The sequence below is a fragment of the Triturus cristatus genome, chromosome 10 (assembly GCF_964204655.1).
Source record: "Triturus cristatus chromosome 10, aTriCri1.1, whole genome shotgun sequence".
Taxonomy (NCBI): domain Eukaryota; kingdom Metazoa; phylum Chordata; class Amphibia; order Caudata; family Salamandridae; genus Triturus; species Triturus cristatus.
The window spans coordinates 458,941,257-458,956,411 of NC_140593.1; the positions used below are offsets into that span (position 1 = coordinate 458,941,257).

The 15,155-nt window shown below is 44.6% G+C and overlaps 1 protein-coding gene across 8 annotated transcripts in view; it reads right to left on the reverse strand.

Annotated features, from left to right (window-relative positions):
- PARD3 (par-3 family cell polarity regulator) overlaps positions 1-15,155 on the reverse strand; it is a 1,320,414-nt gene that overhangs the window by 458,402 nt on the left and 846,857 nt on the right. For all 8 annotated transcript variants that reach the window (XM_085631870.1, XM_085631866.1, XM_085631868.1 and 5 more), the window contains one exon: positions 9,038-9,265. In XM_085631870.1, the coding sequence (XP_085487996.1) occupies positions 9,038-9,265 (228 nt within the window). The remainder of the gene's footprint in view (positions 1-9,037; positions 9,266-15,155) is intronic.

A 15,155-nucleotide genomic window follows, 5' to 3' on the forward strand; every position in this document is an offset into this window, starting at 1 on the left:
GATACAGAGGCGGTTTTCTGTCGAAGACCAGAGTCCTCTGATCTCCACCTTTCTCAGAGGAACTGCCCAGTCTAGTAATGATGCATCTGTCACCACACTCAGCTCTGGGTAGGGAAGAGAGAGGGGTCTGATGAGAAGAACAGTGTCCAGGGTGACCTGCACAATTTATGCTTGATCACCATCTCTGTATATGAAAGAACTGAATTGACTGTTGCCGGCGGCTGGCGTTGTCTATATGTCAACCCTCTGGAGGAGGCCCAAAGGGTCAAAAGCATGGCAATGGGGCACCACACTATGGCCAACCGCTTACTCCAAGCAATCAGGATTATCCAGACCAGCCCAAATCACATATTTGGCAGAATCCTGGCCATCTTGAATGATTTGATCCAAGGAGGCCCTAAATTTGTTTGAGTCTGCCAGCAAGATCTCGCTTACCATGTCTCAGAGAGAGTGCATATTATGGACTAATAGGCAGAACACAATGACCAACCTCAAGGCTAGGCTGGCCGAAGAGAACATTTGCTAAGCAAAGGCATCAATCCTTTCCAACTCTCGGACTGAAGGGGTCGTGGGAATGCATTAGGATTTACTTTGCTGCTGGAACTCTCAGGAGTAGAACTAGGATGCTGTGTAAGAAGTGAACGAAGCTCTAGATCCACATCCGAAGGCATGGAAAGATAAACAGATGTCAAAATGCAGTGGTGGTACTTATTTGTGGCTAAGCTCGTCACCTCAGGGGCATAAAGAGCCCGACACGGAGCCACTTAGCACTGTCAAAAGGAGTGTGGAAACACTGCTGTGGAAACCTCTGGATCCAGTTTAGTGCTTGGGTAATATTCTAAATGTGAGTAATAAGTAGTTATGTGGTTATAAATATCAAACAGAAATTGGATTATACAACAATACCTAACTTTTTACATACATAATTAAACTGTTAAGTCACACCTATGCTGCATGGGCTCGCGCTTGCAAGAGGTATTGTATACAAGCGGCTTGCAGCACGCTCATTGCTCAACATTTGTTGGCTCTTTTTTCCTGGTTTCCAGTTCGTAAGTGTGTGTTGACTTCACTTTCCCTCCTTTTGGCTGCAGCATGGCCCAAGTATTGATTGCTTCAGCTTGATTGCAGTCCTGATCGTGCTGTGATTGAGGGACTACTATTAAATTTTGTTCTTCCTGTCATTCTTGTTGAACCTCTAGTCATTTGTTGCTATGTTTTACTATGCCACACACACTTCAAAGAAGGCCTTTTCTCATTTGAAATGGATGTTTATAGTGACTACACGTTACCTGCTTTTATTATGACAACAGATGTTATCTGCCTCTAAATGTATTTTCACTAAGACATGGACATGGGTGCAATTACTTAATTTATGTGATCAGATTTTTTGCCAAATGTCTTTTTTTTTTCTTTTACAAGCATGAGGAGAATAACTGATGTGGACAGGGCGTTGTGCTGAGACCTAACAAGCATTGGCAAAGCCAATAGGTCTCACCTTTGACACCAGGGCCGGACTGGCCGCAGTGGGCACCGGGCATTACCCCCAGTGGGCCGCCAGGGCTGGGGCTGGTTTTGGGCCCCTGGGAGGGGGGCAATTTTGTTACAGGGCCATTTTTGCAGCATAGCTGCAATATCGGCCGCTGTAACGAAATCGGCCGAAAGCGGCCCTGGCAAACTGCTCAGCCGCACCCCCATCCCCCGGGGGCTGGACAAGAACTTTGCCAGGGCCGGTTTTGGTTCCCAGTCCGGCCCTGTTTGACACTATTGGCTCGGTCATTGCCGTTTGTTCATGTTGCAAAGCATGGGCTTTCTGGACTTTTGCAATGATTTGTAGCCATGCAATATAGCAGCATGGCTGAAAATAATAAAAAAGGACTATGATGCATTCCGTGCAAATGCCCTTTAAAAAAAAAAAACACAACTTAGCCCTGGCTGCATCATAGTTCTTTTTTTAAATTAGTTTTAGCCATACTGCAAAGCATCACCGCTGATGGACAGTATGGCTGCAAAACATTATTATTGCCAAAGCCAATAGTACTCATATGCCATACATATTGGATTTGCCAACGCTTGTTTTTTGATTGTGCTCGATAAGGCAATTCTGTTGAGAGTAAGTGGTGTAAATAACCAGTGTTACGATCCCCCATATTAAGGGTAATGAATTTGCAGTCCTTAGAACGATAGAAGGCAGGATCAGCCACGCCAGAATTTGAACCGGTCAGCCGCAGATCACTGCCGAAGTCACTGGCAAACCATTACCTTGCTCAGGGCTTTAAGTGGGCCAGGTCATGCCGGTGCTCAGCACCGGCAGTTCTTAAAAGTAGGTGCTGAGATGGGTCCGTATTGGGCTCTCCGTTTTTGACCTCACCCTCAGGGTGAAAAACAAACCTTAACTCTGCAGCAGTGCCACCCATCACTGCCTTTAATGTAACTTCAAAGAGACTCCTTAGAGTTCATTCAAAGTCTCATCATTTCAGAACAGAAGCATCTTCAATATTCTATACAACAAAGCCATAGTGGTTGCTTATTTATCTTACACAACTAATACCCATTAACAAAGCCAATAGTCCTGGCTTGTGGTAGTTGTAATGTTACTTGCTGTATTATATGTCTAGATGCAAAGACAGAAGCAGCAAAATACCAGTATGGCGGCACACTATGGTCAGCAAAGATTTGTAGCTTAGGTGTTTTTAAGCCACGCCCTTAATTACATCGACCACGCCCATTTGCGAGACCCCCCCCCCACCCCCAGTTGTTTCATCACACTTAAAGCCCTAACCTTACTGAGCCATCGGATGCCTGTACACGTGCAACACGGTCAGTGTCAATGCACCGATACCATAACGTGCGCCTTCTGAATCATCTATCACAGGTACAGGGTTTTGGGGTCTGCCCGAGAAGGTCCGTTTTCCATTTCTACTTTTCATTGTTCCTATATTTTAAGCAGTGTTGCCCGGGGTAAGGGGTTACCCCGACTGGTCTTTAGCAAACCGTAGTAAAAGCAACGCTGCGCAAACGGCGCAAGAGTTGCCTAATTGAATTCTGTTTTCCATCGCAGTAATTTCGCATTCGCCACTTTTAATTCACTCTGGGCGCTCCTCGAACGTCCTGTTCCTCGCGCGGGTCAATAATGACAAGGTTAGCGCTCGAGCGAAGCTTTTATGTTAATGACATTCCACATGTTGGGTCAGGCGGTGGGGGTCACGGGGAGAACTGTAAATGCAAATGAATGCTGATTAGCGTGGGCCGCAGCTGATCATTAACTCATAGTTATTAGAGCTGCTGACTCCGGGCTTTCTAATTAAAGCGCCATGGTAATGTTTCGGCACACCTGCTAAAATGCGTGATGCAGAACAGCAACAATTTGTATGCACTGCTGACACGTCCACGAGCGTGCATATGCACCGCAGGGCGGGGCTGCAGATTCACACAGCCTCGTGCACAGGCCCCCAATCTTCATCAAACATGGCCCTTTTTACACGTGTACTGAAATAATGTACCTTTATATCGCAATTAAATAAACTAGGTGTACAGTCTAAGAACTGGGACCTGGATTACGTAAATGCAGCAAAACTTTACAGCTGTATTTCTGACTCTTTGGGTACATAAGAGATGAAGGCCAGGCGTTACTGGTGCAATATGGGGTTGATATTAAAACATTGCCTTCGCAGGGGCGTAGCTTGGCCAGTAAGATTGAGGGGGGGGGCGGCTGAGCTTCAGATTTTCCAACAGTTCACGCTGGAATATAATGTTAAAATAAATTATACGACTAGCAGGGTGCATGAGAGAGGCTTAAGGGGCAGTGGAAAGGGAGAGGAATGCGGATTGGTAAATTACTAAGTGATGGAAAACGCAATATTTTGTAAACTACATTTTTGAAGACTTTCAAAACAGGGAGGGAGGGTCAGTGTGTGGGTTTTTGTCTCTCTGTATGTAAAAATGTCTTGTGATATCCCACAGACACCTCCCTATACCCGACTGAAAGCAGCTGTACCCAACTATTTACCAGAAAATGCATTTATTAGGAGGGTGTAAATCCCCAAACACCTCCCTGAAGCTACGCCCCTGTGCCTGTCAGCTTTTACCTTCTGGTGCAGAAGTGTACCTGCCATTGGAGCAGTAGGTGCAGTGGCACCAGGCCCCACTGACTGTGATAATTGCCATATTTTATTAACTCCAAAGCAACTGAAGCGGCCATTTTCTTTGCTTGCACCAGGGCCCATGGCGTCCTTGCTACTCGACTGTTTTGAGTGGCACAGCGAAGCATGTGGATGGTAGAAATGATGAGCCAATGGTCCGTTTCAATTAAGCCTATAGGGCTGACATGAGTAAATTAGACAATACACTGCGTATATTGGAAGTACTGCGTGCAGGCCTCGGCGATATGAAGGTTGCCGAAGAGCAAGCATTGCTGTGCTTCATTATGTTGTGATCTAATTGGAAATAGGGAGGTCAATTCACTTCAAACTGTTTTTTCAAGGAAACCTCTCATGTAACAAGCACCGTCGAAACCAATCTGCCTCGACTTTATAATGCGAGTGCGTCACTGTTGGCTTTGCCAATATTTGTCTGTAAAGTATTGTTTTAAAAAAGTAAAGAAAAAAGGATTTCAAAATACCGAAGCAAAAGCAAACATCATATGGTATCTCAAAACAGCATACTGGATTCAATGCTTACAGTTTTTATGCATTGCATGGCATATTTTTCAAATACTATTTGAAATTCTGAACAGAATTTAAAGAGTACAAGAATGTGTCATTATGTGAAGGGAAACACTTCCTTAGGTCTTAATTATTTTCCACAGGATTCTGCCACTTGATTCTTTGCAGCTGGCCACGGAACAGACTTCTGGACCTCCAAGACAAGTGTCATGCTAAGCACACCTTCTGCTTCAGACACACGCTAAGCGAGTGCAGCATAATAGCCTGTGTGTGCCAAAGCTTTTGCTTTCTTGCAATATGTGGAATAAAGGAGATAAAACAAAAACAACCTGTAAAGTCTGCTCTTTAGAAAGACCCAGCAAAAATACCCTTGTTGCTACACTTTTACAGCTACGCTGAGAGGGGTGGGGAGCAACACAGTACACAAAGAGGGTGGGTATTTGTGGTGTGTAGTAGCACACAAGGGAGAGAGCTAGAAAACACATGCACCCTCATTGAGTGCTTAACGAAAAAGAAAAGAGTAGATCCATAAATGATTGCAGTGGAGGGATCAAGCCAACAATCCAAAGACTCGTGAAGATGCAAAGCTCCAGGAGAAGGACAAATCCAACAAGAGGAAGACAAACCATTGACTAAGGAGACAGCAAATGAGAGTAACAATAACGCCAGTCCAGGGCAAGCAAGGGGTGGGCTGAAAGCCCCCTGTAATCTCAGAGTAGTATTTTTGCAGCCAGACAGCCTATGCCGTCTGGTAGGCTCAACCTAAAATACTGAGCATATTTGGAGTGCCTTAAAGATAAAAAGTTCTTCAAAAGGAAAGTTTAACTGTTCTTCTAAGGTTGGATTTCCAGCGTAGCATAAATAAGAAAATCTGCAGCTTGCTCTGCTACCCCTGGTGGGGGTAGAGCTTATCCATACACAAAGTTTTAAGTTTGATATTGATCCGCGAGTGGATTGTGTTTCAGAGTTCCCATTACCTTGCAGCATAAATTGATGTCTGTATTCATCCTTTGGACCAGTGTGCTTCTTCAACCCCTGTAGCCCTCAAGTTGATAGTAGCTGCTACTACCATCACCCTCTATGCTCAGTTTCCATGTTTAGTAAAGCAGTTGTTAGAATTTCAGCTACAAATATTAATTGGCGCATATAGCAGAAAAACGTTTGAGAACATATTCTATGTCAGCACTTCCAAACATATTTAATAATATATATATATATATATATATATATATATACAAACAAATGGATGCCGCTCCGAATGGTTGCACTCGCTGGAGGTCTGGCCACAGGCAGGGCTGCTCCTTCTAAACATCTCCCCACATATACGCGCCGCCTACGCGTTTCGGGATGTCTCCCTTCCTCTGGGCAGCATACACATAAAATGAGGAACACCAGTCAGGGTCATTTTGAAAATAAAAGTGGGATTTCCTTCTCAAACTGCTGGTGTTCCTCATTTTATGTGTATGCTGCCCAGAGGAAGGGAGACATCCCGAAACGCGTAGGCGGCGCGTATATGTGGGGAGATGTTTAGAAGGAGCAGCCCTGCCTGTGGCCAGACCTCCAGCGAGTGCAACCATTCGGAGCGGCATCCATTTGTTTGAATTTGTGTGACCAAGCCCAGGTCATGGTTTGCACCACCACGAGATCCATGTGGTTCTGCAGCTACGGACTTCCTAAGCATTGCGGAGCTGGAGGGGTCGTTCTAATTCAGGGAAGCTCTTCGAACTTTATTTGTCCCACAAGCTATTTTCACTATGGGGACGCTGGCGCCCACATGGGTATGTAAATTTCAAAGGACTGCAAATCCCACTATGCTTTGCTTCATCACTCACCTGATTCCTATCAGGGTCATTTTGAAAATAAAAGTGGGATTTCCTTCTCAAACTGCTGGTGTTCCTCATTTTATGTGTATGCTGCCCAGAGGAAGGGAGACATCCCGAAACGCGTAGGCGGCGCGTATATGTGGGGAGATGTTTAGAAGGAGCAGCCCTGCCTGTGGCCAGACCTCCAGCGAGTGCAACCATTCGGAGCGGCATCCATTTGTTTGAATTTGTGTGACCAAGCCCAGGTCACGGTTTGCACCACCACGAGATCCATGTGGTTCTGCAGCTACGGACTTCCTAAGCATTGCGGAGCTGGAGGGGTCGTTCTAATTCAGGGAAGCTCTTCGAACTTTATTTGTCCCACAAGCTATTTTCACTATGGGGACGCTGGCGCCCACATGGGTATGTAAATTTCAAAGGACTGCAAATCCCACTATGCTTTGCTTCATCACTCACCTGATTCCTATCAGGGTCATTTTGAAAATAAAAGTGGGATTTCCTTCTCAAACTGCTGGTGTTCCTCATTTTATGTGTATGCTGCCCAGAGGAAGGGAGACATCCCGAAACGCGTAGGCGGCGCGTATATGTGGGGAGATGTTTAGAAGGAGCAGCCCTGCCTGTGGCCAGACCTCCAGCGAGTGCAACCATTCGGAGCGGCATCCATTTGTTTGAATTTGTGTGACCAAGCCCAGGTCACGGTTTGCACCACCACGAGATCCATGTGGTTCTGCAGCTACGGACTTCCTAAGCATTGCGGAGCTGGAGGGGTCGTTCTAATTCAGGGAAGCTCTTCGAACTTTATTTGTCCCACGAGCTATTTTCACTATGGGGACGCTGGCGCCCACATAGGTATGTAAATTTCAAAGGACTACAAATCCCACTATGCTTTGCTTCATCACTCACCTGATTCCTATCAGGGTCATTTTGAAAATAAAAGTGGGATTTCCTTCTCAAACTGCTGGTGTTCCTCATTTTATGTGTATGCTGCCCAGAGGAAGGGAGACATCCCGAAACGCGTAGGCGGCGCGTATATGTGGGGAGATGTTTAGAAGGAGCAGCCCTGCCTGTGGCCAGACCTCCAGCGAGTGCAACCATTCGGAGCGGCATCCATTTGTTTGAATTTGTGTGACCAAGCCCAGGTCACGGTTTGCACCACCACGAGATCCATGTGGTTCTGCAGCTACGGACTTCCTAAGCATTGCGGAGCTGGAGGGGTCGTTCTAATTCAGGGAAGCTCTTCGAACTTTATTTGTCCCACGAGCTATTTTCACTATGGGGACGCTGGCGCCCACATGGGTATGTAAATTTCAAAGGACTACAAATCCCACTATGCTTTGCTTCATCACTCACCTGATTCCTATCAGGGTCATTTTGAAAATAAAAGTGGGATTTCCTTCTCAAACTGCTGGTGTTCCTCATTTTATGTGTATGCTGCCCAGAGGAAGGGAGACATCCCGAAACGCGTAGGCGGCGCGTATATGTGGGGAGATGTTTAGAAGGAGCAGCCCTGCCTGTGGCCAGACCTCCAGCGAGTGCAACCATTCGGAGCGGCATCCATTTGTTTGAATTTGTGTGACCAAGCCCAGGTCACGGTTTGCACCACCACGAGATCCATGTGGTTCTGCAGCTACGGACTTCCTAAGCATTGCGGAGCTGGAGGGGTCGTTCTAATTCAGGGAAGCTCTTCGAACTTTATTTGTCCCACGAGCTATTTTCACTATGGGGACGCTGGCGCCCACATGGGTATGTAAATTTCAAAGGACTACAAATCCCACTATGCTTTGCTTCATCACTCACCTGATTCCTATCAGGGTCATTTTGAAAATAAAAGTGGGATTTCCTTCTCAAACTGCTGGTGTTCCTCATTTTATGTGTATGCTGCCCAGAGGAAGGGAGACATACCGAAACGCGTAGGCGGCGCGTATATGTGGGGAGATGTTTAGAAGGAGCAGCCCTGCCTGTGGCCAGACCTCCAGCGAGTGCAACCATTCGGAGCGGCATCCATTTGTTTGAATATATATATATATATATATATATATATATATATATATAAACACTGCACCTCTCTCACATGATTAGGTCGCATTGTAAAGATACAACTACCTAAATTATGCATTAGAAAATAAAATAGTTGGTTTTGATTGTTTTCCAAATAGAGTTATGAAGAAAAAACTCTGAACCTTACAGATGATGTGCCCAGAATGAGTTAATGTGCTACTAAATGGTCAAGCAAGAGCACATGAGTCGAGGTGTGAAGCGTATGCATGGAGCGCCTGGGAAACGTGAAAATGGTCTCTACTATTATCAACATAAAGCCACCATGTTGAGTGCTCGGGCTTTATATAACCAAACCTTTCAGCAGCAAGCCTAATTTGACTGGTGGCTACTAAGAGTTCATATAATAAGAAACTTGTCAAAACATAGCTCAGTAGCATCACAGTGATGAGGAGCAAAGACTGTGGTAGGCTGAACAACAGTATAGCGGTACAGTACATGTTCTTATACAGATCACAACCCGGTATCTCATTTTGTTTGCGACAGCCGATTACTTACAGGTCTCCATGCCTTCATCGTCTTCATCCACGGAGGGTTTATCGTAGGACTTATCAATGGCAGCTCTGAAACTCTCGTTGCAGCCGCGTCCTCGGATTATGCGTGGGCGTGGACGATGGAAAGGAATGTCACCGTTCAAAGTCACCTCGGCCACCGCTGTCTGCAGACTTTCTAATGAGCTGGATTTCTTCAGACCTAATGAAGGCCCTACATCTCTGCTTGGGGAACCTTGGAGGTCGAGAAGGAAAGTTAATTAGGATTAGTGCACAGTACTCCCTGCTTGATTATTCATGTCAGCGGAGGAACTCTGTGGGGATCTACCAGCCTTACTCACATTATCTCCCACATCCTCAAGTGAGAATGCAAAACAGATATCTGGATCTGGGCAGCACAAAAGTATTGCAAGTCACAGGCATTGAACCGGGCAAGGTTAGCAACATACAGATGTTCAATTCGGTAGGAATGGCTTTACAAAATCACCACATACACACACACTACCACAGACCATTTTTTAAGATATATTTTAAAGAAAATAACTGCTATTGCTGTTTTGTACAGAATATTTAAATTGACTCATCCAATATCCTTATTTTTGCACAGTAAAATGCACCTTTTCAACACTTGGCTTCAGGAAAGTCGCATTCCTTACAAATATTTCCTTAGAAGTATATGTTTTACTAAAAAGAAAATTCCAAACTGATAATGTTCTAGAATTGGCACAGTCATTTAAACAGGAAGTACATCATTGGAGTGAACATGAAAATCTTAATTTCTTACGAATAAAACTGCTCGTGATTCCAAAATTGGAAAAAGATGGCGCAAAGGAATCCACAGGTACAATAACAATATAATAAGTAACACAGCCATTGCATCTATATACTCAAACGTTTCACTCAATAACATAGGGATCTTCAGCAGGGCAAATATATATTCAAACGCATATGTTTCAGGGTTTCAACATAATCCATCCATCACAAAAATAATAATGATGATGCAAAATGAGTCATGTCCTATACAGCTTTATATATGTCGACTTGACAAACCGCTCCAATAAAAGATATTTCACAGATGTTCACAAGGCTGTCACATAAAAGCATCAAGGGAGGATGCGCCATTTTCAGAACAAGAGACAACTGTGTCCTTGTTTATTATATTCATGAGAGACAGCTTTCAAACCATACTGGATCAGTGACACCCCAATGAAACAAGCAGGAGCCTTTTTAATTAAAAGGAGATGTATATGGCGGAAGAGAGCTGTGAAAGTTAAGGGTGCCTCTGGGGAGGGAGAACGCCTGCAGTGGCTGGCAACTTCATTACCTGCTCCACACAGGACACTTGAAAGAGTGAGGAGTGTGGCGTGTGTGTGGCATGCATGACGCTGTGGTGAGGTGGGGGAAGTGGAAAGTCATTGGTAGTGGCTACATTGAAACCTCGTCCAGACAGTCAGAAGATGGTGGGGAAGGAGAGAGCACACGCCACAACAACTGAGCCACAGCAAGCAGCCATGTTGAGAGCCAAATTCCAAAGTCTGGAGGTCAGGCAACAAGATTCTAGGAGTGAAGTAGGTCCCCGAATGGGAGACAGCAGGTGAGGTGAGCAGGGAGTGAAGAGGTGTCAAGGAAAGGGGGTACACAGCTAAATTAGTTTTCACTGGGGCCACAACAGGTGAAGAATTGAAGAGAACGGCAGAGGAGATAGGTGGGGTTAAAAAGTCCCCACCACACTATCTCATCTGCCACTGGGAATTAATGAGATGAGCCAAGCCAGGGTAGCTTGGCAAATGTTTTACCGAACGGATGTACAAACAAACACGCATATGAACCTTCAAAAGGAAGGCGCACAGCTGGAGCAGAGATCCAAGCCTGCAATTTATTAGCAACTGGTGACTACCAGGAGTTCACCTGAGCTGGATGTGACAGACGAAAGCTATGCATGTCAGCTAGTTGTGTCCCTTTTGGGGACTGGGACATCAGAAGCCTTGAAAACATGTGATCTAGGTTGAAGGAGGCCCACCACCCCTTAAGTGCCACAAGTGCTTAATCCGCCGTAGACATCATTTTATTAGCTACATATTGTGTCACTTTGCTGGAACAATTTTGACACATTTGTCCTTCCCAGGCAATAGTTTACTTGTTGTTTTTCATAGGCACACCAAGGTGGTGATTTGCCATTTATCCAGAAAGCCAGAATATTCAAAGGATGGCTAAGTACCATGAAGAAAGGGTGCAGAAGAAGCTACACCATTAACAGTGAAGAGCAGAAACTGGGATATGCCAGAGCACCACCATGAACATGTTAAAGACATCCCAGAGGGTACTGAAAAAGAGGCAGGCCCAGGAGCAGCATCAGGACTAAAGACAGATTTAGTGAAAATGGTCTATGCTTCAGATCAAAGCCTACAATTTGGATCAAACTGGTGATCCTGAAGAAGCTTGCTGGCAGCAGATCAGTAACCCTGAGGGAGTCACACAAACAATTCCTCGTGAATGGAAGTGGTACTTGTGCATAAAATTGATTTCCCTCCTCCCTTTTGCTGTTTTAGCCCATAAATTGAAGCTGGAGGTTTGTTAGACTAGTAGAGTACATATTACCACACTGTTCAGAGGTAGTAGAGTCCAGTGACGTCAATGTGTTAGGCACCCGACTACCATTTTTCACATTAAAGAAATGTGGCTTAGAGTTATCTTGACACATTGTCAATTTCTAGATTCCACACTGACCCTTTGAAACTAGGGCTAGTGGACTACATTACACGTAATTCCTGGTTTGTTTTTTTAGCTTTTTAACTATTGTATTTTAATCGTCTGGTGCACTTTTTAGTTTGTTTATTTAATGGTTTGCAAGTGGTGTTTGAATAGAAGACCGCGTGGCCAGAAATGCATATTAAAATAGAGTTGCACTTTAGGACTAGGGGCGTAACACAGGTCCCCGCATCCCCCGCAGTGCAGGGGGCCCCCAAGCTCCAGGGGGCCCCCTCAGCACTGTACTTCAGCCAGGGAGCTCCTGATAAGAGTCCGGAGGGGGTCCCTCCCATACCTTGCAGGGGGGGCCCTCAATTATCGTTACGCCACTGTTTAGGACGTAGTTAAGGTTGTGTTGAAAATACATAGACCTCTTTTCTGAGGCATGAGATGGCAGAGGAAAGTGTGACATCTTTCGGGAATCTGTCCAACACTCCCACCCTTTGCCCCAGAGGGAAAGCATGACCACTCACATAAGCAAACCAGGGCATTAATGGTTCTACTCGCTGCTCAAAGTATAGGACGTCACGGCATAAGATGATGGCCATTTAAATTCAAGCAGTATGGACCAGAAATGGACATTCTTGTACGGTGTACTGCTCGAAACAGCCCCTGCATCTTCCCCCTGTATGTAGAAACAGAAGGAGGAGGGACAGATATTAAGATGAATATCCAGGGATACATCTTTATATCATTTTGCTATTCAGAGGTGAGTCAACCACAATGAGAGTGGACAAACTTCAACTGGGAATTTGAAAAGTCTGAAACTTTCCAAACAGGCAACACTCCTGATGAAGTCGCAAATGAGCACCGCTACACCTGATCAAGATCTGCCAAATTTTATCAGATTTTAGACATTCTGGGATAAGTTCTACACATAATGAGAGGACTTGCCTGGTTTTTATGGATGTTTGAACTGAACCTCAACATGTAGAACCACTTTGTCTTAAAAACAACTATTGAAGGTTCTGAGAGTGAAACAGCACTGACTGGACTATGGGTTCAGCAACTACAGAGAATGTCTCCCAAGCTTCAAATCACACAAAACAATGTGTTTAAACTGAACAGTAAGTAAGTAAACATTTTTTTAGAGCGCACAAATGCCGAGGCGCCTTAGTACTATGATTCCAAAAAAGTAAAAAATAGCTGTGTACTGGGTATGAATAGCAAAAAGCCAGGCGTGGTGTTCCATAATCTGCATGCTAAGAAGGAGAATCCCCCTCCCCCATCTAGCTTTCTTTATTTTGTGAACTGTCACTAATTTGGCTGTGCCAGATCTTAAGTTACGATTAGGCACATGCCAGAGGAAGATCTTCTGAAAATAAGCCGGGCCTCCACCATACAGAGCCCCATGGACCATGCAGAGGGCCTTGTATTTAAGTTGTTCGCTGACAGGCAGCCAATGTAGGTCATGAATGCTCTTGGAGATGGAACAGAATTCTGGTATCTTTAAGAGCAAGCGAGCAGCTGCATTTTGGAGTGATTGACGCTTCAAATGTAATTGTTTCTGGATTCCCAGATATAGCGCATTACAATAGCCTATCCTAGACCGAACTAATGCTACAATGACCATTTTCTGAAAATTCAAGAGGGATGCGTGGAAACACTTTCCTTAACACCCTGAGAAGATGGAAACTTGAGGATGTAACCTGGTTAATTTGATTTGGAGAAGCAAAGCTGGCTGTCAAACCACCCCCACCCCCCCTCCAGATTTTTCACTTTCTGAACTGGGCAAGGAAGGGGGCCAAGATTGGAAGGCCACCAAGATGTATTCCAAAATGAGGTGTTAGATCCAAATAGGATAACCTCCGTCTTTTCAGGATTTAATGTAAGGCAGTTTTCCTGCATCTAAATAACAATGTTAGCCAGGCAGTTTTCAAATTTACTGGCTGCATCATCAACATCTGATTTAACAGACATCACTATTTGTGGTCGTTTGCATAGGATACTGCGACAATTATAATTATAACAGATCGAAGATCTGCTCACTCAGGAGCATACAAACCGAAGGAGAAACATGTTTTCAGAAATAAAATTGAGCAGAGGAATAAGGTAGGCAGTACATTTGTAAGTTGACTTGCAGAAGACCACAAGCACATGGACCTTGATCAGCATGAAGAAATCTCCCAGGAGTTGGAAAGATGGCCGCCAAGTTCAGAACGACAAACTGCTGATTGAAAAGAACACAAAGTGGCCCAATTGTTAGACAGTAAGGGATATCCTTACACTGCAGCCCGGTACAAGGTTGATTCAGGGGCGTAGCTTCAGTGGGGATGTCTGGGGGGACCCAGAGTCGGGTCTCCTATCTCTGTCAGTTTTCTTGTTGTGAGCCAAAAATGAAAGACCCAACAGTGATCTTTGATGTAAATGAGAGTGTGAGACAGAGATACCCATATGGTGACTGAATTTCAAAATGTTAAACTAGATAACCTGAAATCAATACTAGCCTACCTGCTCGTCCAAATTGTGTGATCCTAGGCACATATGTTATTTCACAGAGCGTCCATCTTCTTTATTAACACATATGAGCACACTTCTAAATACTTGACTTCAAGCTGTGCTCTACACAAGCACGTCTTACGTTTATTAGACTATAATGTTGCTCTATCTATAATAATAATCTAGTCTACGTTTAGGGATTAATTGACTAGGGACTAGCCTCTTAGTTCACTAATGGCACTGTCGTTGCATGCAAAACGTTTTTATGGCACAGCTTGTGCACGGACTCTTAGAGCTAAGCCAGCCCCAAACTCGGCTTACTCTAATAATTTGCCTGCACATCCCTCCTCTATTTGTCAACTGGATTTAGTGTACGGGGACATCAGTCACTTGATGAAATGATTTGTAAACGGTGAGGACTAAAAACATGGATTCCAGACCAAATGCACCGTTTTGACAACTCTACCATCAAGGCTTCTTGTACTCTCAATGGTAGCATTCAAAGCGTAGAAGAAACATGATACAGGCAATGGATAGAGGAACAGCAGCCAACTCAAGATTGCTAATCTCAAACAATATGAAAACCAGTAACGGAGTCCCATGGATTAAGACAACAGCAGCACTAGCTAACGCAGTGAAATCACCTGCATCTGCAGAAGGGTTCCCCTACTGGCTGAACTTGTAAAGAATATGAGGCTGCAGTCTACAGAGCAGAGTTTGTGCCTGCAATGAAGGCCCACCATCACAGACTTGGCAAACAAGTAGATTGGGGGGGTCATCTACATCCAATTTAAAAAGCAGCTTCATTCAGACTCAATAATGGTATGTGAGTTAGAGTTCTCGACATGAACTTTAAAAAAACAGGCATTTATAAAGATCCTTGGAGTTTTATGTTCTCATTAAAACTCAAGATTGGAACCAGTTGCTTTAGAGTTCTG